This window comes from Paramisgurnus dabryanus, chromosome 20 (assembly GCF_030506205.2).
Source record: "Paramisgurnus dabryanus chromosome 20, PD_genome_1.1, whole genome shotgun sequence".
In the NCBI taxonomy this organism is placed as follows: Eukaryota; Metazoa; Chordata; class Actinopteri; order Cypriniformes; family Cobitidae; genus Paramisgurnus; species Paramisgurnus dabryanus.
Window position 1 is genome coordinate 22,404,799 of NC_133356.1, and position 23,581 is coordinate 22,428,379.

Sequence of the window (23,581 nt, forward strand, 5' to 3'; positions counted from 1 at the left end):
AAGATATGGATCAAAAAAGTATAATTTGGATTTTTGACAGTATTCAATATAGTTATTTAGGTATTTATTCTGAATCAAGGTGTTTTGTTTCAATCAGCGGATAGATCAATTCAACCAACCATTGTTGCAGAGTATTCCGAACGTACTATAATCCCTACATTTTTACTTAAAGGATTAGTCCATTTTCTTAATAAAAAAATCCAGATAATTTACTCACCACCATGTCATCCAAAATGTTGATGTCTTTCTTTGTTCAGTCGAGAAGAAATTATGTTTTTTGAGGAAAACATTCCAGGATTTTTCTCATTTTAATGGACTTTAATGGACCCAATACTTAACCGTTTTAATGCAGTTTCAAAGGACTCTAAACGATCCCAAACGAGGCATAAGGGTCTTATCTAGCAAAATGATTGCCATTTTTGGCAAGAAAAATAGAAAATATGCACTTTTAAACCACAACTTTTCTTCTTCCTACGGCTGTGTGACGAGCCAGCCCGACCTCACGTAATTGCGTAATGCGGTGGAATGGTCATGTGTTACATATATGAAACGCACATTTGCGGACCATTTTAAACAATAAACTGACACAAAGACATGAATTAATATCAATTAACATACAACAACGTCGGAACGGTCCTCTTTCTCCACACTTGTAAACACTGGGGCGTAGTTTCCATACGTCATCTGTGACCTCTTGACGTGATGACGTATTGCGTGAGGTCGCGCTGGCGCATCACAGGACCGGAGATAGATGAGAAGTTGTGGTTTAAAAGTGCTTATTTTTATTTTCTTGCCAAAAATGACAATCGTTTCGCTAGATAGTCCCTTATGCCTTGTTTGTGATTGTTTAGAGTCCTTTGAAACTGCAATTTTAAACTGCATTAAAACTGTTAAGTATTGGGGTCCATTCAAATCCATTAAAATGAGAAAAATCCTGGAATGTTTTCCTCAAAAAACATAATTTCTTCTTGACTGAACAAAGAAAGGCATCACCATTTCGGATGACATGGTGGTGAGTAAATTATCTGGACTAATCCTTTACTTAACCAGTTAATCAATATGATGTAATCATTTTATTTATACATATTTTTACTAAAACATTTTAAAGCAAGTAAAATGCCATGCAGGGACATCCATTAACCTTTTTAACCTCCTAAGACCTGGAGGTTTTTTTATGTTTGCACCATAATACTTAATTTTGTGTAACTGGAACCTTTTGGACACAAACGTGAATAATTACACTGCTTCATGTTCAAAGAAAAATATTTGGTTATTATATTTATTGGTTCCTAACCCCAAAATAGCTGGGAGAAGTCTGAAAAAAGACTTTCTTCTAAGTCTTAGGAGGTTAATGATGCATTTGAATCATCCCAAGGGAGCATTTCATTAAAAAGGACCTTTTGAAAGAATCGATTTACAGTAATAAATAGGTCGATATCGCCTAGCCCTTGTGTATTTATGAATGAGTGTATGTTTACGCCACAGCGAACGTGCACTCACGGCTGTGCACAGCATGTCTCCACGTACTTCAGATTTTCAAAAATATTGCTGCAAGAGATGTTTGCTCCATCCTTCCCATATCAAACCAAGTAAACAGTCATCTCAGCTGTTCAACCATCTGCCAATTCAACGTAACCTTTACATTGCTCTATATTGCTCCATTGATATGTTTTTCCCCTCTTTATTCTTTCTTCCTGTCGGTTTCTCTATGGTGCTGAGTGTGTTGTCATGGTGATACCCATCTGTCCAGAATGTGAGTGTGTGATGTCTTATTGATGAGACAGTGTGACTGTGTGCCAGAGACATCCATCCTGCCTGCTAAACAGCTCACGCACATACGCATGCTTTCACATATGCACACATATGTGTCACCTCTGCTGGACAGAGGACATACACACACATGCTTCCACACTGCTTGTTGTTAGACAGCTCAGATCAACACACAACAGAGGGCAGGGCGCACACAAATACACACACACATACATTAATTAATTTGAATTAAACATTTGGCACTGTTCTCAGGAAAGGTCTTTATTGTCACTCACGCTGGCTGCAGTGATGTGTATTGTCCTCTGGTGTGCCTCAGCTTCTGTTCCACCTTGATACGCGTTAGCCTTTTCATGGAGATGTGAGGACTTGCATTAAATGACCAGCCCCTTCATTTCACAGTCTCTTGTGTTTTGTGTGTCATCACCATACAGTGAAACTCAGTTGACTTAATCTTGGCGTCAACTTATAGTAAGCAATCTTTCTATTGTTGTGTTTTATTCGCACTTGAATTAAAGTCCTCAAAGTGGCACCAAGATTGTGGTTAATCTGAATCGATTGTTCAGTTATTTCTCCATGCATGGTCACCTGTGATCTTTAGCGTACTCGCCCATCATTTACCATTGACTGCTCTTTTTACAGTGCATTTGTTGTCAGAGACGCTGCAGTGTGTGACGGCCACAGCCACAGGGATTCAGTACCAGCAGTCCTGGCTTTGCATACTGTGAGTACTCCTGATGTCTCTTACACCTGTAATACTGACCGTATGGAGGTTCTTGAAGAGGGGTGTCAAACATATGGTTCTGACTCATGATGAGGTGAAGCCATGTTAGTAGAACGATAAACAAAATATCTGTAAGAAGTATACTAGCGCAAACAGACATATACAGATCAGATTTAAAGTTGAGTGAATTTCATTGAATTACTTAATAAACCAAGTGGAATTTTTTATATTTGTATGTGTATTTTTATACAAACATACATTCTTGAGTAAAATGTTTACTTAAAAAATATTAAAATATATAAATAATATAGATTATAATTTTGTTATAAAATTGTTAAATTATTAATATAAAATTACTTAAGGATGCTCTGGTAACTGTACTGGATAGATTGGTGGATTTGACCTTTAGTAAGGATAACCTTGAGATCAGCTGGTTAAAAGTAATTGCAAAAAGTCAAAAACAAGTGAAATTTAGTTCTGAAAAGTTTAGAAATTAGTTGCTTGCAGATGTCATTTGCTTGGATAATTACATCTAACGCAATAACATATATTCAATTTTAAGTTTTGCTAATTGTCCAAATACTTTTCCAGCCCACTGTATGTGAAATTAATTTCATTAAAGAGCACCTATTGTCCGATTCACGTTTTTACATTTTCTTTGGTGTGTAAGTGTGTGTTAGTACATGTTAACAATATGCTAAAGGTACAAACCCCAAAGTAAACAATAACGCGAGTTATCGTCTCCAACGTAAATCTCTTTTCTTGGACTACAACAAACACACGGATTGTAGGCAACAGTTTACTTCCTGCGATTGGTGATGTAGAGAAGACCGACATTATCATAATTCTTACCGCTTTGGCCTCAGCTTGTAAGTTAACTCCTGTTAGCGACCGCATTTTTCAAACATTGTAAGGAGTGTCACGTTTCCGGCTGACGTCAGAGGTATTCAGGCCAATCACAACGTATAGATTAACTGGCCAATCAGGGACGCAGAGCTTAGGGTCCTATAATTTCCGCGATCATGGAATCGCGGACGGAATCACGGAATTGGCAAATTAACACAAAATCTAGTGTTTACACAGAATTTTGCAGAATTGTACATATTTTGAATAAAATTCTGTCTTTGTGTGGGAGAAGAATGTATGTCTGGGGGAAATGCAGACCGGGGGAAGAAAATCTGGCGACACACCCCCTCCCGTCATTTCAGACCCCTCTAAAACACCGAAACCATGGCGAAGCAGCTCTCCACGACTCTGCTTTCGTCAGCGAAAAATGTAAGAAATTCCACGCTAAGGCCTCAGTTGTGAGCATTTCCCACATGACTTTTATGTGACCGGAGATCTTTTATTTTGTAAGTTTTGTCAACTTTGCGTTGACTGGGAGCTGAGGCAAACTATCCCTTGCGTTTAAAATATAATCATCTGCATCGTGGCGCCGCTCTCTGTCTCTCTTTCGCTCGCACGTGCAGAGAGCTGCGTGATCATGCTGTCCAAAGTTAGATCAGTAAGTAATAATCCTGTGTATGTAAAGTTATATGGATTTCAAGCGATTGTGTTTAAAATGAGGATCGCGTTCCGGTGGACCGATGTGTTTAAGGCACTTCTGAAGGCACCACTGCTTTGACACATATGGTCTTCTGCAACAACACTAAACAGTGCATTAAATTGAGTAAAAGGTTTATGTGTGTGTGTTTCAAACAGGGAATGTGAAAAAATTTTACCTCAATAAATGTAAGGTCATTCCTATTGTATTTGTGTACATTTTAATCATTAACATTAAAGGCACACTCTTTTTATGTCTAAAATATAACAGTAAAGGGTAAAAAAAATAATTGCCAAAATTAAAACGGACAAAACGGAATTTGCCAAAATTAAAACGGACAAAATGGAAGTTGGGAAAAAAATTAAACCTATTTTATAGGGCCCTAAGAGCTTTTCAAATCTGTGCATTTTAGGAAGAGAGTGAAATCTGGAGCTACAAAAATGTACATTATGTGGAAAATAATGTTTTTTTTTAGCAATGAAATAGGTGCTCTTTAATCTCTATTCTGCTAAAACTCAAGATGTGTGTAATGTAAAGTTGTTATTATTTGTGGCAGATTTTTACACAAAATAAAACTCGATGTCCAGTGAACCTAAACAGGTTGCCAGTGAGATCTAACAGATGCTGCTTTGAATGGTTGCTGCAATGTGGATATGTGGAATGGCAATGAGGAGTGAAATGAGAAAAACGGCAATAGAGTAGTGTCTACTAGTATAAGATGACACCATTAGGTGAAGAACTTACCGAAACTCTAAATAAAAAAAAAACAATCAATCTAGAGACCAATGAAGGGTGAACCGGGTCAAAATGTCCAATCTGAAAGCACAAGCTTTTGCCAGTATTACTTTGTCATATAGTTCTGTGTCAGGAAAGAACCATAAAGAGGGTCCATGTTGTCACACCCCCTTAGGGTCTCGCTTCATTATAAGCTCTGTAACTTAAAAAAATGAATATGCCTAAAATTAATGGAAGTATTTAACTTATTTTGCACATATGGGTACACAGTGTAATTACAGCGCACTTTCAGTTACTCAATATGGGTTTGATTTAGGTACGTTTTAAAATGTCAAACCAATTTAAGCAAATGCGCACACAGTGCAGAAAACAGGTTTTCAAAATTCTTTTAGCCTTTTTAGGATAGGACTACTTATAGGTGACAGGAAATCATTAAGGGTGAAAGAGAGGAACAGAAGAAAGCTTGTGATCCTAAGTCTTAAGTCACTAAGCGCTATTGCATAACATGTCGACCCACAGGCCACCTGGGTATTGGCGCAGACAGAAAACATGTCTTGTTTGAAACATCATTTTGAAAGATTATAAACTAATATTATTGGCATATTTAAATAACTTAAATTTCAATCAAAATAGATTGATTTGTCAATAGAATAGAAAATGTATTACACTGCTTAAAAAATAATTTGTACTAAATAGCAATAAAAGTAGTGATTCACTGGCTTGTAATCATAGGGAAACCATTTTTAATGCTAAACATCATCTATGCAGAACCTGTGTTTAACTATATTGTGCTATAGTGATGCTACAGGGGTGCTATATACTGTAGGTGCTCTGTAGCGCTAAAAATGGTTCCCCTAGGATTACAAGCAATTTTTTTAGAGTGTACATATCAGGAGTGATTTAGAGACATGAAGACTCTGTCTGTTGCACTTTACCCCCAAATATGTTATAAGTAAACCCAGATTTTAGGTTCTGCTTTTCTAATAAAAAACCGTATGGTAATATCATAAATAAATAAAAGCAATGCAAACCTTTTCAGGTTAAAATTGTGATGGATTGCGTGGTATAATGATGTGTAAAGAAATTATGCTGGATTAGTTCCAACAAATACAGCGATTTCTAGAGGCCCCTGAAGAGGCAGATGGCCTCAGGGAAGATGCTGTCGAGATGGTGAGAGGTTCTTGTGTGTATGGATTTCCATCATCTGCCCAAGGGAAGCAAGGTGAAAAAGGACATGAAGGATGTGACAGGTATGAACCAGGGTGAGAGTGGAGGAGTTCAGCTACAGAAAGAAGGGCAGGGGCTTTTGGATTTGTTATATTTTCCCATGTAAGATGGTCCACAGGAATTGGTGAAATTGGACTCAGTCTGGCTCCATGATATTACATTTACACTAAATACAGCAGGACAATGAAATGTTTTCAGAGCGATGATGCAAGACCACCAAAATCCTTCAAGAATAACAGAATAGAATCAGTGTTAGCCATCATGACAGCGTTGACGGGGTACATGCACAAATCATTAAGACTGAAGCTTATGAATCGTTTCTTTCTTTTCTGACCTCAAGAGCAGTGGCGGCCGGTGACTTTTTTTCTTTTTTGTCACAACAGGAATTTAGCCCGTCATGTGTGTGAATTGTCATGTCAAAATATGTGTCCGGTGCGTCATGTAAACTTCATCATGCGACATGCCTACTGCAGACACTTCAAAGGGGTATATGATCACGTTTGCCAGATACTCACTTAATCTCATGCGTAATCAGAGTTTAGTATTAGTGTCTTGCAAGTATTTTGTGAATGTGAGCATCTCTTTTGTCATAAACCATTTAGACGCATGTGCAACAGGCACGTATTTTGACACGACACATGATGCTCATGGTTCACATGGACACACATTTTGAAATGACGAGCAACATATGACACTCCGAACACATATTTTAAATACGCTCCCCTTGGAAGAGAAGTCACCGGCCACCACTGCTCAAGAGAGAAATCAGACTCTTTATCTCACTGTTTACTGTCACTCCATGTGGACCTTATGAAACCGCTATGTAAAATATTATGCAATGTGAGGAGGGCTTTATTATGCCAATGACTGGAAGAGATGCTGCCCAAGATGTCAGTCATTGTCTCCAATTCATTGTCTCTGTGTGTTCTGGACACTAAAAATAGTGTTTAAGTCAGGTCCACCAAAACTGTGACCAAGGCAAGACCAAGACCAGAGTGTGTGGAGACCAAGAAAAGACCAAGACTTTAAGGGATTGAGATTAATGCAAAACCTAGACCAAAGCAGAGTCTTGAATGTGTATGAGTCCGATACAGTGTAGTTTTGTGGCCCTGCTACGGACTGTCTTTTTTCGTGGCATTCCCACTGATTGGTTACACAACTGATTTTTACTATTTTCAAACCATTTTCGCTTCGGAAAAATGCAGAGATCCGTGAGAATGCCTCGGAAAAATGAGCAAAAAATTCCGGTACTATACCACGGATATTCGTGAGATCAGGCTGGTCCGATAGCATACACGGTGGTATTGGCTATAACTCATGCTAATATTACAGCGAAAGGAAGTTGCCTCTCTTTTAGTTTCTAATGTCCAGACTTTTACTTTCTTGTCAAAGACATCTCTAATTTGGCTGTTTACCATCTGATCTCACTCAGTGACTGACTGAAGCTTTGTTTATACTCACGCTTTGCTCCGCACCGCGAGCCTCCGCTGATCAAGAGTTTGTCTTAACAAACCGACGTGACTCCAAACATGCAGTGAATGGGGGGTGGTCATTTTGCTGGAAATGCAGAAACAAGCCATAGCTTTGTTTTATTGGTACCGCTGGTAGATACATTTATAATGTTATATAAAATAATTTTATGATTACCACTGTTAGTTATGACAATGATCTCTGGGGCCCCAAAAGTGGCGCCCCTGTACACATCTAAATGTTATGGCATAAAGTTTCTTACAAACAAGATCCTTTATTATTAGGACTTTAGGAAATTGTCTGTGTTTTACGATCACAAGCTGATATGTTTTAATAATTAGCTAGTTCATTAATTCAGAATCAACTCTCTTGTTAACAGGGTTTGTATATTTTCAGTAAATTTGACCTGCAACAGTGCACAGTTTACATGTTTTGGTTGTTTAGGTGTTTGTTTATGATAATGTTTGACTTCAAATGGTCTTTTAATGCGACTGAATAAAATTACCCAGTCAGACACAGTAAATGGTTTTATGGGATTGTGTTGATATTAACTGCATAATACTGTAGGTGGTGGCAGCATAAAACAGGTGGACATTTTTATAATTTCGTAAACATCCCTTTATGTAAGCAATAAGGAATGAGAGGCTGTGCTGTGTTGTGAATAAGTCACAGCTGAAGGGTGTTGTTAGGCACAACGCAAAGCGAAGTACCTGCAACCACTTCAAGCCGTGACTTATTCACAGTATAGTAGGCTCGCTTACCTATTGTTTTTATAAAATAGTTACAACACAATACAAAGCAAAAACTGTATCAGCACAACTGTAATAAAGTAAAATCGATAAAAGGTGCAGTGGTCATAGCTGTGTTTTATCGTAAATAAAACAAAGCTTTTGACCAATCAGAATCAAGGACTGCAACTAAGTTTTATAAAACTTGCGTAAGTGCCTGTATATCATTTTGACACTCCTGTTCAAGAGCTTTTTGTAATCCAGTTAGACCTCAACTGTTTATTTGTATTCCTATTGCATATTGAATTAGTATTGTGCCAGGTACATTAGGACACTGTGTAAATCTTTAAAAGGATTTATAATTATTTATGAACTCTTTCTGACAGCTGTAATGTGAAGAACCTGCAAAGGCGGCACGTGTGCATCTCTCGCCTGGATCGTCCGCAGAACTGGGGGGAAAATTGCGCTGAAGTCCGTTATGTTATCCTCATTCTGGCACCTTCTAAAATGGTAACAGAATCACACCTAATCACATATACATAAACACAAAGAAATCATACATGGTTGGATAAAACTCCATTGGCAACCTAATTGCCCGTGCACACTAAATATAACCCACAGACACTCCACTAAAAGTGTCATTTACAAGCCAGGACTGGTCTTGTGGTCTTGTTGATCACCCAACAAAGACTTCGAAGCCTCCGGCTCCCCCAAAAGTCTTTGTGATTCTCTTTGTGTCTGTGTTTACATCATAAATCTGTGTGTGTGTATGTGTTTACATCTGTTGATGTAATCACTCTCGCTCTCATCTGTAGTTCAGCAGACGCTGTAACAAACTTTTTGCTTTATAAACCTGAGCCTCTTTGAAATCACATGCATACGCACAAACATGCATCTCCTTATTACATTAAAAGCAGGATTGTCATGCTGGCACGTGAAATTGTGTAATAAGAGAATTTCAAAGAATGCATATTGAGTTTATTTTTCTTGCCCCACTGGCAAATTCTTGAGCATTAAGCATAACCGCTCTAATTCTGTTAGATTTTTCCTTAACACAATTTGCCAATGGGATAATTTTATCTTGTTTTACGGGTGTTTAGATACTTTAAATGCGAAACAGTATTTTTTTGCAATGCAAAGAAAGGTGCATGTTTGCAAACATTTGATGTATCCTTTTCTAACCCCTCTCAGAAAAGCACTAAGACGGCGATGGAGCTGGGAAGGACGTTCGCCAGCATGTTCTCAGATATCTCCTTCAGACAAAAGCTGCTAGAGAGTAAGACTCAGGAGGAGTTTAAAGAGGCGCTGGTCATCCAGAGGTACCACCTGACCGCCACCAAGCGTAAAGCTACGGCTGTGGAGGGCGAAGAGACAGACCCACACAGCCAAAAACCACTGAAGGTGTGTGTGCGTGTGTGCGTGCGGTAATGCTTAGGGCTCAAATGATGCAACTGTCTGCATTTGTTTTCTCTCTAGCTCTCTATCATCCCCACCTGTTCATATTTGACCCACACTCCAGTGATTGACTTTTACTAAGCATGTAGCAGCTAATGAGGCTTTATTTTGTTTGTTGCTCTGCTTTGACGCACACTCTCGATTCGACATATGTGAGCGTTAGACCACCCTGGCTGAGGTTACCCACCTGTACCCCAAGCCCAATCTTTTCTTCTCTGTAAATACAACAGCAGTGGCCCAAATAGTTATGTTTTTGTTTTGTTAGTTTTTCACTCCATCACACATCTGAGGAATGGTAACCAGGTGGAGAGAATCATTACTTTGTGAGTGTGTGTGTGCATGATCATCTGTGCGTGTGCACACTAAAAGCTATTCATCTTTGGCAAGCCACCAGGAAAGGTCTCTCTGTCTCTCTCTCTCTCTCTCTCTCTCTGTCCCAGACACACACAGTCATAATGAATAAGTGTATCTTGGTAATGAACACTTGAAGCTGCTTGGATTATTTAAACATAGACAGGATAATGTAGGCGATGTAGGTCATTAATACAAGACGGACAAACTGATCCACTGCCAGATCTTGACCTATTAAGACTGTAAAAATGAGATTAATATTTTATAACTTTGTTAGCCATCTGGACACACACACAGTTAACACATTAGACATTGTGAGCTAACAATGAACAACCCTTTTTTACTGTTTCATTCTTATGTGAATTAACTATTCTTTCCACACATTAAACATTATTGTTAAGTTACCAATTAATTTTTTTTTAAATGTAAGCATTGGACAGATGCGTTCATCCAAAGTGAACAAAACGTCAGGTATCTTTGAGTACACACTAATGTTAACGTTCAGTAAGACTAAAGGTCTGGGTATACAACACTTTTCACGGATGTCCACACAGCTTTTAAAGGATACTCAACTACGGATTTCTGTGCATGGCAGAGTTCGACGCATCCGCAGTACAAATAAGGACTGCAAAACGATTAATCACGACTGATCGTTCGCAGAATAAAAGTTTTTGTTTACATCATATACACTCACCTAAAGGATTATTAGGAACACCATACTAATACTGTGTTTAATCCCCTTTCACCTTCAGAACTGCCTTAATTCTCAAAGGTGCTGAAAGCATTCTTTAGAAATGTTGGCCCATATTGATAGGATAACATCTTGCAGTTGATGGAGATTTGTGGGATGCACATCCAGGGCATGAAGCTCCCGTTCCACCCCATTCCAAAGATGCTATATTGGGTTGAGATCTGGTGACTGTGGGGGCCATTTTAGTACAGTGAACTCATTGTCATGTTCAAGAAACCAATTTGAAAGATTCGAGCTTTGTGACATGGTGCATTATCTTACTGGAAGTAGCCATCAGATGATGGGTACATGGTGGTCATAAAGGGATGGACATGGTCAGAAACAATGCTCAGGTAGGCTGTGGCATTTAAATGATGCCCAATTGGCGCTAAGGGGCCTAAAGTGTGCCAAGAAAACCTAATTACACCCCACATCATTACACCACCACGACAAGCTTGCACAGTGGTAATAAGGCATGATGGATCCATGTTCTCATTCTATTTATGCCAAATTCTGACTCTACCATCTGAATGTCTCAACAGAAATCGAGACTCATCAGACCAGGCAACATTTTTCCAGTATTCAACTGTCCAATTTTGGTGAGCTCATGCAAATTGTAGCCTCTTTTTCCTATTTGTAGTTGAGATGAGTGGTACCCGGTGGGGTCTTCTGCTGTTGTAGCACATCCGCCTCAAGGTTGTGCGTGTTGTGGCTTCACAAATGCTTTGCTGCATACCTCGGTTGTAACGAGTGGTTATTTCAGTCAAAGTTGCTCTTCTGTCAGCTTCTATCAGTTGGCTCATTGTCCTCTGACCTCTAACATCAACAAGGCATTTTCGCCCACAGGACTGCCGCATACTGGATGTTTTTCCCTTTTCACACCATTCTTTGTAAACCCTAGAAATGGTTGTGCGTGAAAATCCCAGTAACTGAGCAAATTGTGAAATACTCAGACCGGCCCGTCTGGCACCAAAAACCACACCATGCTCAAAAATGCTTAAATCACCTTCCTGACATTCAATTTGAAGTTCAGGAGATTGTCTTGACCAGGACCACACCCCCAAATGCATTTTAAGCAACTGCCATGTGATTGGTTGATTAGATAATTGCTAAATGAGAAATTAAACAGGTGTTCCTAATAATCCTTTAGGTGAGTGTATGTGTGTGTACTGTTTATAATAATTATGTATATTTAAATACACACATGCATGTATAATTTAAGAAAAAATGTATATATACATGGATAATTTCTTAAATTTATACTTGGCAGCCCTAGTACAAATGATTTCTTAAACAAATTATTAGTCTACCAGGCCGTCAGGGCAGCACTGATTCAACTAATTTACAAGACTTTCACAAATTAAGACGTGATAAAGAAAGGTAGCTGATCCTCCATTGCAAACAAAGTTAGAACAAACAACAAGAAAATAAATAACAGAAATCAAACATTATGGTGAAGGAATGAAAATAAAAAAGATGATGTTGTGTACGACCGCTGTTTATTGCCATTGTGTATGTTGTTTATAGCAGGAGTTTTGAAATTGTATGATGCCAAGGACCCCCAAATATGATAAACCCATTGTGATGGACCCCTACCCAAGATATTTATAATTATGTATAACAAATATAATTGGCTACACTTAGAGTAATGCTGTGTATATCATTCTGAAAAGAAACATTTTCAATTTATTTGTACTGGAGCAACTTTGACAATAATTTTGTTTTATAGCAGCTTCACAAAAATTGCCTGACAGGCCCCAGTGAGTGAGATAAAGGGGAGTACAATAAGAAAAACACACTAGGAAGATAAAAAGCAAATACAGAATAAACAATTTGGAAATGTATGTAGTAAGACAGAGGAGAAAAACGTAATAAATAAAAACAAAAAATAAATTTTGACTGTCTTTTTTTCTCAGAAATTTCTGGGGACCCCCTTGAACTTCCTATAGCGCTTTTTTATTGCATAGTACCCCATGGTTTGGTTTGGGTCAGCTTACTTTTGGAGACTTTTCCACTTGGTGCAGTTCGTAGTAACCAATACTTTTTTAGTACCACCACGGTTGGGGTTCCAAGCGACCTGAGCTGATACCAAAACGTGACGCGAAAACCCTGTAGAATACTGACTGGTCTGAGAGAAACGTCACTACCGGCGTCAATGTAAAAGATTAGCTTTACCTTCATGCCAGCTTGTGCTGTCTCGAGTAAACCTGTTGTCATCTGTGTAAGTTCCCAAACTCCCTTTTAACAATGAAAAACATCAACAGGTTCAGAATCAGGAACAACATACCATTTTTTTCCAGACTTGCAGTTTGTGGCGGCACATTTGCAATCCGCATATATGCTTAAAAGCAAAAGACTGACAGCACGGGTGTTTGAACAGAAACTGTCGTGTGATACAGAGGTCGTGATAAACGTGATGTGCAAACATCTATTTGTGATGGTCAATTTTGATTTTGTGGCGGACTGAGAAATAAATGAATGTATGGTGATATACAACAACGCTCTCACATGATGTCACAGCAGTAGGCAGCGCAAATATATAACGGCATGCCTATAATCCCTCCCACTAAGTGTTACTAAACTCGATGGAAAAGCTAACCAAGCCAAGGTGAGGTGAGCTGACCCGACCTAAACCGTGGGGTACTACAGTATGCAATGGAAAAGCGCCATTAGAGCTCCCGACCACAATTTTAAAACCTCTGGTTTTAATTGGACCCCCTTGTCTCAACATTTTTCTCGCACATGCACTGTTGTACATGTTCAGCACATTCGGTCTCAAAAATTGGGCTGTACAAGGACAGGGTATGTGGACGGCCATAGCATACTTGGGGAGCCATAGATTACTTTCACTAAATTCAACAGATTCACTACATAACTAATTTTTCTGATTAAGGCTGTTATCTTGTGAGTTTTTTTAGACAAAAGTCATTCGTTCATGAATCTCACTACACTTGTTGCATACTTTTTTCTCAATTTTTATATTTTTCTAGCCATCGAACATAACACAATCAAAAGATGGGCTGTCTATTTATTTTTTAGTTTGCTTTGCAATTACATTCTCATTAAATTCACTACTGCAGTGCAAAATTTAGTGAAATGTAATTTCCCTTTGCCGTAGTGCTCTGACTTCATATTGATGCACACACCAAGACACCTTTGTAAAGAGACTTGTTAGCTAAAACGCTTGAATCATTTCAGTTCTTTGAACTGCACATATGTCCCAAATTTTCACCGATTCAGCATTATTCCATGTTTACAGGAATGTGTAATGCTGTGCTGATGTTGCTGTATTGCTTTTGCATTGTACTAATGCTGTTCTAACACTGGGCTGTCTCTCTCTCCAGTCTGCAGAATCTGTGTTCTCTCATCTTCTGTCTCTCTCTCTGCTGTGCAGGGAGCCCTGTGTGAGTGCGATTACACCGAGCTTCTGTGTGTATGAATCTGTATGTGTGCGTTACGTATGTGTTCGTCTGCCATAACACGGTATCTCTCTCCTCGCGGTGTAAAGCATTGTTCGTGTACTGGCTTTTGTGTGTTCGTGTATGTGCTGTGATTCTGCAGGATCTGCTGTTTGTGTTGTTCGCTCATTGCCTTACCCTCAGCGGTACCGCAGTAAATGTATTTAAATGTTTCCATATACTGTATGTGTATGTACGTGCATGCGTTCGTGTGTGTGCGTGCGTGCGGGAGAGAGTAATCTTCTCTTTCTCTCTGTATGTGTGTGCAGTGTAGAGATTTCTTCAAAGTGGGCAGAGGAATCTATGAGGATCTGTGTCGTCGCCTGCCTCTCTACCCATCTGACTTCACTGATGGTGTGTGTCACACACATACTCACAAACTTTATTTTAAAGCTAAACACAAATTGTCATGGCTCTGCATGAATCATTTTCGTATATGGTGCTTAAATGGTCTTCTCATTAATGGTTGTAGCATCTCGCATGTGGCGTTAGCAAGTCTATGTCATTTTAATAGTTCTGCCTTGATTGGATGGTTCATGTATATTAACTGGTCGGAAATAAACAAAGCCTCGCTAATATTTCTATACATGTATTTGTTTAAATGTGTTTCTTTCAGGACTAGTGGGTAATAATAAAGCCCTGGTGAAATTCATGACGACGTCCATCTTTCTCTACATTGCCGTGCTGCTTCCTGCCATCGCCTTCGGCTCGCTCAACGACGAGAGCACTCGTGGAGAGATCGGTGATCACTCACACAAATATAAACACACATTACAGAGTTAAACAACACACACACATAGACTAAGCTGTTCTCCGTCTCTTTATTGTTAGATGTTCAGAAGACGATTGTTGGACAGAGTATAGGTGGAATCATCTACTCACTGTGCGCTGGTTCACCTCTGGTCATTCCCTTGACCACAGCGCCCATCGCTATTTTCATCAGTGGTATGTACAAAAAAACTTATAGATGCACATACACGCATACCTTTGCCTTAATCGCCTTTATTTGCGGTCGGTCCTAAAGTATTCCTTGTGTTTTTGGTATGTTTAGATCAGCACTCGCAATTTGTTGAATACTTTGATTGGGTAATGATGTTGAGTGTTTAGAAAAGCTCTCCGAACCGCAGGATGAGGTGGAACAAGACGCTTAATCTCACAAACAGCAGAATCGCAGTACAACACGGCCCCCATTTGTTTGGGCAAAGTCTGATGTTTGCCCTGGCTGGGACGATTTCTCCCCAAAGCTCATTCCTGCATCTGCAATCGCACACTTTCACTAGGGGGGCGGATGCTTGAATAAAATTTTGGACAAAACAGCCAGGGCCGTGTGTAATAATGATCGTTCACAATCAAAGGTTTCTTGTGATTGAATTTACAATTTATTGAAACATTTAGTGGTGGTTCTGCATAGATCAAACAGGCGACATGCACTGTAAAAAATCCAACTTCAAAATGTTCTTTCAACAGAGCTAATTAAGTAACTTGAACAAAGACTTTGTTGTGGAAGGGGGTCCATTTATTATGTTGTGTTTACTGAATGAAATAAGCATAATGATCCTGCAAAAAAATATTATTTTGTTGACTGGACTTAGAAGTGTTTGTTCAAATATTTGCAAAAACAGAGAAATCTGAACAAACAATAAAAAACAATGGTCTGAAAGTTCCCAGCATGCATTCCAGCATGTTCTTTTGTTAATATTTATTTATGCTGGTTGTTCATTTTAGTTATTTGTTGTATTTAGAGTTCTTTTTAAAGGAAAACACCAATGTTTTTTTAAATTTTACTATGTTCTTGCCTCAACTTAGACAAATTAATAAATACTTGTCTTTTTAAATCCTGGCACTTAATCTTTGTACGGCGTGTCGTGAATGTGTTAGCATTTAGCGTAGCCCCATTCATTCGTTAGGATCCAAACAGGGATGAATTTAGAAGCCACCAAACACTTCCATATTTTCCCTATTTAAAGACTGTTACATGAGTAAGTATGGGGGCAAAAAATAAAACATGGCACTTTTTAAGCAAATAACAATGAGAACTATATTGTATGGCAGAAGAGCACCCTCTTGCTCAAACTTCTGTCAATATTACTGTCAATAGTGCTCTTCCACCATACAATATAGTTATCATTTTTTATCCGCTTAAAAAATCGGCATGTTTTGTTTTGTGCCACCATACTTACTCGTGTAACTACTCATGTAACAGTCTTTAAATAGAGAAACATGGAAGTGTTTGGTGGCTTCTAAATTATCCCTGTTTGGAGCCATAGGAATGAATGGGGCTAGGCTAAATGCTTACACTTTCATGATGCGCTGTACAAAGATGAAGTGCACACATTCAATAAAGATAGTACTTATTAATTAGTCTAAGTTGAGGTAAGAACATAGTAAAATATTAAAAAACGGTGGTGTTTTGCTTTAAAAGAATAGTGTTTGTTCATTGTTCATTTTTGCATGTTTGTGTTTATGATAAGCACAAAAGACCCCCTAACCCTATGTTTTTGCTTCTGTGTAGTGATTAGGGGGATCTGCGATGATTACGAGTTGGACTTTGCAGCGTTTTACGCATGCATCGGCCTATGGAACAGCCTCTTCCTCATCATGGGAGGAGTCTTCAACCTCAGCCTGCTTGTGAAACTCTTTAAGAGGTCAGATGCACATGCTCACCCATAGACTGTTTACTGGAAATATTCATGGAGTCATCAGTGCTATCTTTGAGACTGATAGGCCTTTTGTTTTTTGATGTTTATGACCCACAGGTCGATAGAGGAGGTGATAGCTTTGTTCATTTCCATTGCTTTTGTAGCAGATGCAGTAAAGGGCACTGTCAAGAGTGAGTGCTAGATACACACATGGGTACACAGTTAAGCCCTTTGAAATTACGTGGATTTCTGCATGGATGATTCTTAGATGACAATGTAATCTTCATTATAAATATGGGGAGACCGGGGCTAGCTACCACACTCTTTTCTTCAGCGAATATTTTGTACAATAGGTTTGAATTTGAAATGCAATTTGATCTTGGCTACTAAAAACTACTTTATGTTATTTAGGTAAGATGTTGTAGTAGGAGCATGCTTTTTGCTGCACTGATTGAAAAGCAGGCCTTGTTTTGACATTTTAAATAATAGGGGGAAATCAGGTAGAATGGGACACTTTTTGACATTGAGCTAAAATCATCCCAGTCAACCTTATTTCACCCTATAAGAAATCTTTCTTTCATAACGCATCTATTTTCAGCAATATTTAAACAGTACAACAATTATAAAACAACTTACTATACCTGATATTAAAGAGCACCTATCATCAGATTCATGGGCGTCGGAAGCAAATGAAAAGTGGGTGGGTCCCCACATACCCCCCCCCCCGAAAAATACATATACTGCAATAGATGACATTTTCATGTTTCCTTTTAATTAGCCTGAACATTTGCGTTTATTAAATTAAAGACAGTAGCCTATTGCGGTCGAAATTCTGGTAATAGCCCTTTAAATATTTTGCAAATAATGACAGATGTCATGTTTCATTTATCTTTCTCTGTGTCATTTTTTTTCTCTACTCTGCTGACAGTATGCTACAATGTTTATTTTTTATTTTGAGTAAATAAAAGGTAAGAAAAACGAATGAAGGAAAACTGATACAACTTTTGTATATCTTTTTTATTTGTTATACCCAATTTCTCTTTCTCTCTCTTAAAGAAATTTAAATGTGAGATTCTGGAAATGAGATCACTTTATTTTATGGTATCCGTCGGGAAACAATGCTGTCATAAGAGTTTGAGCATGTGTACTTCTAAAACACAATCGATTAAACAGAGGTATGACTTTATGAATTATCTGCAAATGTACCTCGCAAATAATAACAATACGTGAACACGTTCAACTCTGTGATATCGCAAATGAAAAGTAATTGGCTTCTGTAAAAAAAACTTGAAAATATCCAGCGATCGTGCCATAATCAAAATAAACTATTTTACAGCAGTAATAATATTTAACGAGTAGCCTACACTTTTAACGTTTGAAAGGAACCACATTTAGTGCTGTGTTAATTATCATTAAAAGCAAAACGGGAGTCTCTGTGCCTCCGCGACAGACTTAATTCTTCTGGCATCTCTCCTCATCATCTCCTCCTTTTTTCTTCTGTGTCTTGAACTTGGGGGTCGAGTCCGACCTAAGGTTCGAGCTTCCTTTAAGAACACCAAGCTAAGTTCGTTTACCGTTAATTATTAAGACTAAATGGGCAGGCAAACTCGTGAAACAATGAAAGTAAAATAATCCGCTATAATATGGTTTTACACGTCTGAAGAAAATATACTATAAATAAAGCAGTTATTAATTTTCCTAATGCATGGTTGTTTGACATTTACTTCTGTTTAAAACGTTATACATTTGGAAAATGAGGTTTTCAGCACTATGTTCGAACAGCAACTCAGCGTCCACTCACCCCCGCGAATTATGTTTAAAAGCTAAAACGGGTCCGCGGTGTAAAAAAAAGCAAAGGTTAGGGATCCCTGCTCTAGTGGAATGGATTTGGACTAACAGCGCTTTGATAAGTGAACAGACAAATGCGCTAAATTAGAGAAAAAGTGGGTGGGTCCATTATCATTGGTCTTAAAAAGTGGGTGGGTCCTGTCCCACCCACGTATAATGGTTCCGACGCCCATGATCAGATTCACGTTTTTAAATTTTCTTAAGTGTGTATTAGTACATGTTAACGATATGCAAAAAGTACAAACCCCAAAGTAAACAATGACGCGAGTTATCGTCTCCAACGTTAATCTCTTTTCTTGGACTACAACAATCACACGGATTGTAGGCAACAGTTTACTTCCTGGACTTGGTGATGTAGACAAGACCGACATTATCATAATTTCTCCCGCTTCAGACTCATAGCCTGTAAGTTAACTCCTGTTAGTACAGCGTTTTGCCCGAATCTTTCAAACATGGTAAAGGAACGTCACATTTCCGGCTAACGTTAGAGGTATTCAGGCCAATCACAACGTACAGATTAGCTGGCCAATCAGGGACACAGAGCTTTTCAAATTCATGCGTTTGATGAAGAGAGTGAAATCTGGAGCTACAAAAATGTGTTTTTAACCATAAACCACGCAAACAAATTGTATTATACCAAATACACAAAATAATTTTTTTTAACAATGAAATAGGTGCTCTTTAATGTAAAATATATTGTCTTCTGATCACAGTTCAACCATTTAGTAAAAATCAGTGTTCATAAATAATATTGCCGTTCCTCGAGTTTTACTACACTTTAAAAAAGTTATATCAATTTGAAATTACAATTAATTTCAACTTTGTTGACTAGTGAGAAGATGCTATAAATTATAAAATAAATTGGTAACAAGTTAAGCTAATTAATCTTTATTTTTTAATAATTTAAAGCAACTTCTCACTAGTCAAGAAAGTTGATTTAACTTAAAAATATTAGTTCAACAAGATTTTTTTTACAGTGTAGTTTTTCTACATCGACTTTTTTGTGGAAGTGTTTTATTGTTATTTTTTATTCATATTTTGAGCTTTCATTTTTAGATTTTAAGTTTTCATTATGGATACTTTTCTAGTAATTATGCTATGAGCATTTGTCCTTCACTGTCAGAAAAAAAAGTACAATGTTGTTCCTTTCTCTGTCACTGGGGTGGTACCCTAAAAGGTTCCTTTTTGTACCTTTATGGGTATACAACACATTGAAATGTTGTACCTTATGGGGTACAATATTATACCCTAAGGACCAATTGTGTACCTTAAGGAACAATTTTGTACCAGTTCAATTTTAGGGGTACAAAACAGTTAAATGGACCTTTAAAGGTACACAATAGATCCTTAAGGAACAGTAATGTACCTAAAAAGGTACAACAATGTATTATGTTTATATACCTGTAAAGGTACAAAACGGTACCTTGGGGTACCACCCCAGCGACAAAAAAGGTACAGTTTTGTACCTTTTTTCTGACAGCGTTGTATTTGCTTATTTTAATATTGATGTTTAAATTAAATGTATTTTAGTTTTTGTTTTGGTTAATATTTTAAGTACATCAGTTTAATCTTATTTTAGTTTATTGCTATGGAAAGTTTCAAATTTTTGTTTAATTTTTTTCGAAGAATATTTTAATATTAAATCTTCATTTCAATTAACAAACATACTGTATATTTGGTAATAGTCTTAGTAAACGATCCAAACCACTGCCAGAGAAAACAAAAATTCATTTAATCTTAAGACTTCAAATCTTAAAAGAGTTACTGAGATATTGGCTGTGTAATATCTTTCCTGTGTACTAGCCCCAGCCCTCGCCATATTAATTAAAAACCCACTCAAAACATTTTACAGTGCCACGTCTCTATTGAACAAATGTTTTAAACAATAAGAGAACACAGAAAACCTCTTATAAAGAAAGGTTTGATCTTTCATGCTGTATGGTTAGTTACATAATCTTCACAAAACAATCAATCTGGCCTGATCAGAAGTGACTTGAGAATACACCAGAAGCAGAAGAGCTCTTAAAACCTAAAACGTTTGCACAAGATTTCGAAAGATTTAGGCCTGCAGTCAGTCAGATTAGCACCATCAGTTCAGCCCCATTGTTATGTTCCAGATAAAGGGAGTCTCATGTGTAACAGAGCAGCTTCAACAAATGTCACTTTCCTATAAAAAACATTTGATCGGTAAAGCCAAATTTATACTTCTGTTTCGATTGTACAGCATATACACATAGATGTGAACCCTATGATGTACCTATCCAAAATGTAACAATGCATCAGTTCTATTTGGACCGCAAGTGCTGCGATTTGTCCCATCAGGTCAAAAAAATACGTGTTGCATTTTTCATACGCAGACCTTTGTCTACAACAGCGTTTGTGGATAATAAGACAAAAGCCAAACATTTAAATAAATTTAGGACCAGAACACAAAATGCTGTATACTGTTGCCAAACCTCATTGTATCTGTGAAGGATTGTGGGGAAATGTAATGATAAGGAGCTCTAGCAGCCTCAGGGATTGGACGGGTTGGAGTCATTGAGGGACCAGTGAATTCCAAGATATACCAGGAGCAGAATGTCAAAACGTCTGTTTGTGATCTGAATCTTAATAGAAGTTGGGTCATGCAACATGACAATGATCCAATACGCAGGAGTAAATCAACAACAGACCGCTTCAAACAAAAGAAATCCTGTATTTTAGAATGGCCAAATTAAAGTCCTGACCCCACTTCGTTTGAAACGCTCTGGCGTGATGTGAAACAGGCCATTGAAGAAAAACATCCCAAAAATGTGCATGAACCGAAAGAATGTGCATGTGTTATCAGTAGAACGCATCGCTTGATGTTATTTGCAATAAACAAGATTCCACTTAAATAAATGTCCACATGCTTTTTCCATTAATAAACTTGATTGTTTAAACCAATTATTCAATAAAGATGTGGCGCAGAAATAAAATACGCTTTGGAAGCCATTCATGCTGGCAGATCCAAAGCGTTTACACAACATCCTGAACATTTACGTACATGTGATTTAATATGATAAAAATGAATATGACATAACTACACTTTGTGTCTCTCATAGTTTTTCACGAGTACTACCACGCTCCCACCGTAGCCAATGGGACTGCAGCAGAGTTGAGTCGCATAAGTGAAAGTATACAGTTAGGGGATCAAAACCTGACGGAGACCGTGCCGGCGTCCCTCCCAGAATCCTTTATTCTGTGCACACGTGCACGGCCACTTCTCTTTCTTCTCCTTATGCTGGGTACACTGTGGGTGGGATACACACTCTACCAGTTCAGGAGGAGGTAAGGATGTCTCCCTGTTACACCTCACATGCGCACACACATTGGTGGGTGTTTTTAAAGAGTGATAGACGTCTATTTTGACACCCTCATCTTTCCATTTTTTCCTGGCAGTCCGTTTCTGCATGTGAAGATGAGAGAGATTTTGTCCGACTGTGCCCTGCCTATCTCGGTGCTTGTCTTCTCTTATGTGGGATCATACGTTTTCAACGACATTGCCTGTAAGTCATGTGATCACGTTATGTGTGTTTATGTTGCACTGACACTAACAGACAATAAAGAGGTGCAGGGTTGATGTATTATTAAGAGTAAGCACTTTTGGTTCTCTCGTCAATAGGTTTTTTGAATGGGGTTTAGGTTAAACGCCTTAAATACAATCTTGGGTTTAACAAAGTTAAAAAAATGTTCACGCTTTATTTCACAACACAAAACACATTAGTAACACATCTCGAAAAAATTGCCAGCCAGCGCCAACATTTTTTATGATTCTCACAATAGTCTTCCAGAAAATGTTCTTCTTTATACACTCACCTAAAGGATTATTAGGAACACCATACTAATACTGTGTTTGACCCCCTTTCGCCTTCAGAACTGCCTTAATTCTATGTGGCATTGATTCAACAAGGTGCTGAAAGCATTCTTTAGAAATGTTGGCCCATATTGATAGGATAGCATCTTGCAGTTGATGGAGATTTGTAGGATGAACATCCAGAGCACAAAGCTCCCGTTCCACCACATCCCAAAGATGCTCAATTGGGTTGAGATCTGCTGAATGTGGGGGCCATTTTAGTACAGTGAACTCATTGTCATGTTCAAGAAACCGATTTGAAATGATTCGAGCTTTGTGACATGGTGCATTATCTTACTGGAAGTAGCCATCAGAGGATGGGTACATGGTGGTCATAAAGTGATGGACATGGTCAGAAACAATGCTCAGGTAGGTCGTGGCATTTAAAAGATGCCCAATTGGCACTAAGGGGCCTAAAGTGTGTCATAAACTCATCAGACCAGGCAACATTTTTCCAGTCTTCAAATGTCCAATTTTGGTGAGCTCGTGCAAATTGTAGCCTCTTTTTCCTATATGAGTGGTACCCGGTGGGGTCTTCTGCTGTTGTAGCCCATCCCCCTCAAGGTTTTGCATGTTGTGGCTTCACAAATGCTTTGCTGCATACCTCGGTTGAAACAAGTGATTATTTCAGTCAAAGTTGCTCTTCAGTCAGCTTTAATCAGTCAGCCCCATAGATTGTAAAAAAAGATGGACGACGCCTGTTCGCTCTCTTCCATTGGTGAAAAGTGAAGCCGCCAGTGTCCCGATATGGTGCTGACATCTTGGGTCTTGAGTCTGCGCAGTAGCAATTTCGGGACCAGTCCTGCGCAGTAGTGAGCAGGAAGTAAAGCCGCGAAATCAAGACGCCGCCCTCGCTCTCGCAGAATGCGCATATCACACGATATCACGGCTGTCAATCATGACGTGACACCACCGTTTTTATATCATTAAATAACTAACTAAACACAAACTTATTTTAAAAACAAACATTTGAATTTACATCAGCGTGATAAAAACTACAATAAATGACAGAAACCAGCTTCGGAAAAAAGA

The 23,581-nt window shown here is 38.3% G+C and overlaps 1 protein-coding gene across 15 annotated transcripts in view; it reads left to right on the forward strand.

Annotated features, from left to right (window-relative positions):
* The window catches only part of slc4a11 (solute carrier family 4 member 11), a 67,420-nt gene that overhangs the window by 34,488 nt on the left and 9,351 nt on the right, over positions 1-23,581 (forward strand). For 13 of the 15 annotated variants that reach the window (XM_065297084.2, XM_065297093.2, XM_065297087.2 and 10 more), the window contains 11 exons: positions 2,410-2,491; positions 8,581-8,704; positions 9,386-9,595; positions 14,075-14,134; positions 14,458-14,542; positions 14,805-14,930; positions 15,020-15,133; positions 16,701-16,833; positions 16,945-17,018; positions 21,759-21,984; positions 22,096-22,202. In XM_065297084.2, the coding sequence (XP_065153156.1) occupies positions 2,410-2,491; positions 8,581-8,704; positions 9,386-9,595; positions 14,075-14,134; positions 14,458-14,542; positions 14,805-14,930; positions 15,020-15,133; positions 16,701-16,833; positions 16,945-17,018; positions 21,759-21,984; positions 22,096-22,202 (1,341 nt within the window). The remainder of the gene's footprint in view (positions 1-2,409; positions 2,492-8,580; positions 8,705-9,385; positions 9,596-14,074; positions 14,135-14,457; positions 14,543-14,804; positions 14,931-15,019; positions 15,134-16,700; positions 16,834-16,944; positions 17,019-21,758; positions 21,985-22,095; positions 22,203-23,581) is intronic. The other 2 variants (XM_065297085.1, XM_065297088.2) reach the window with 1 other exon arrangement.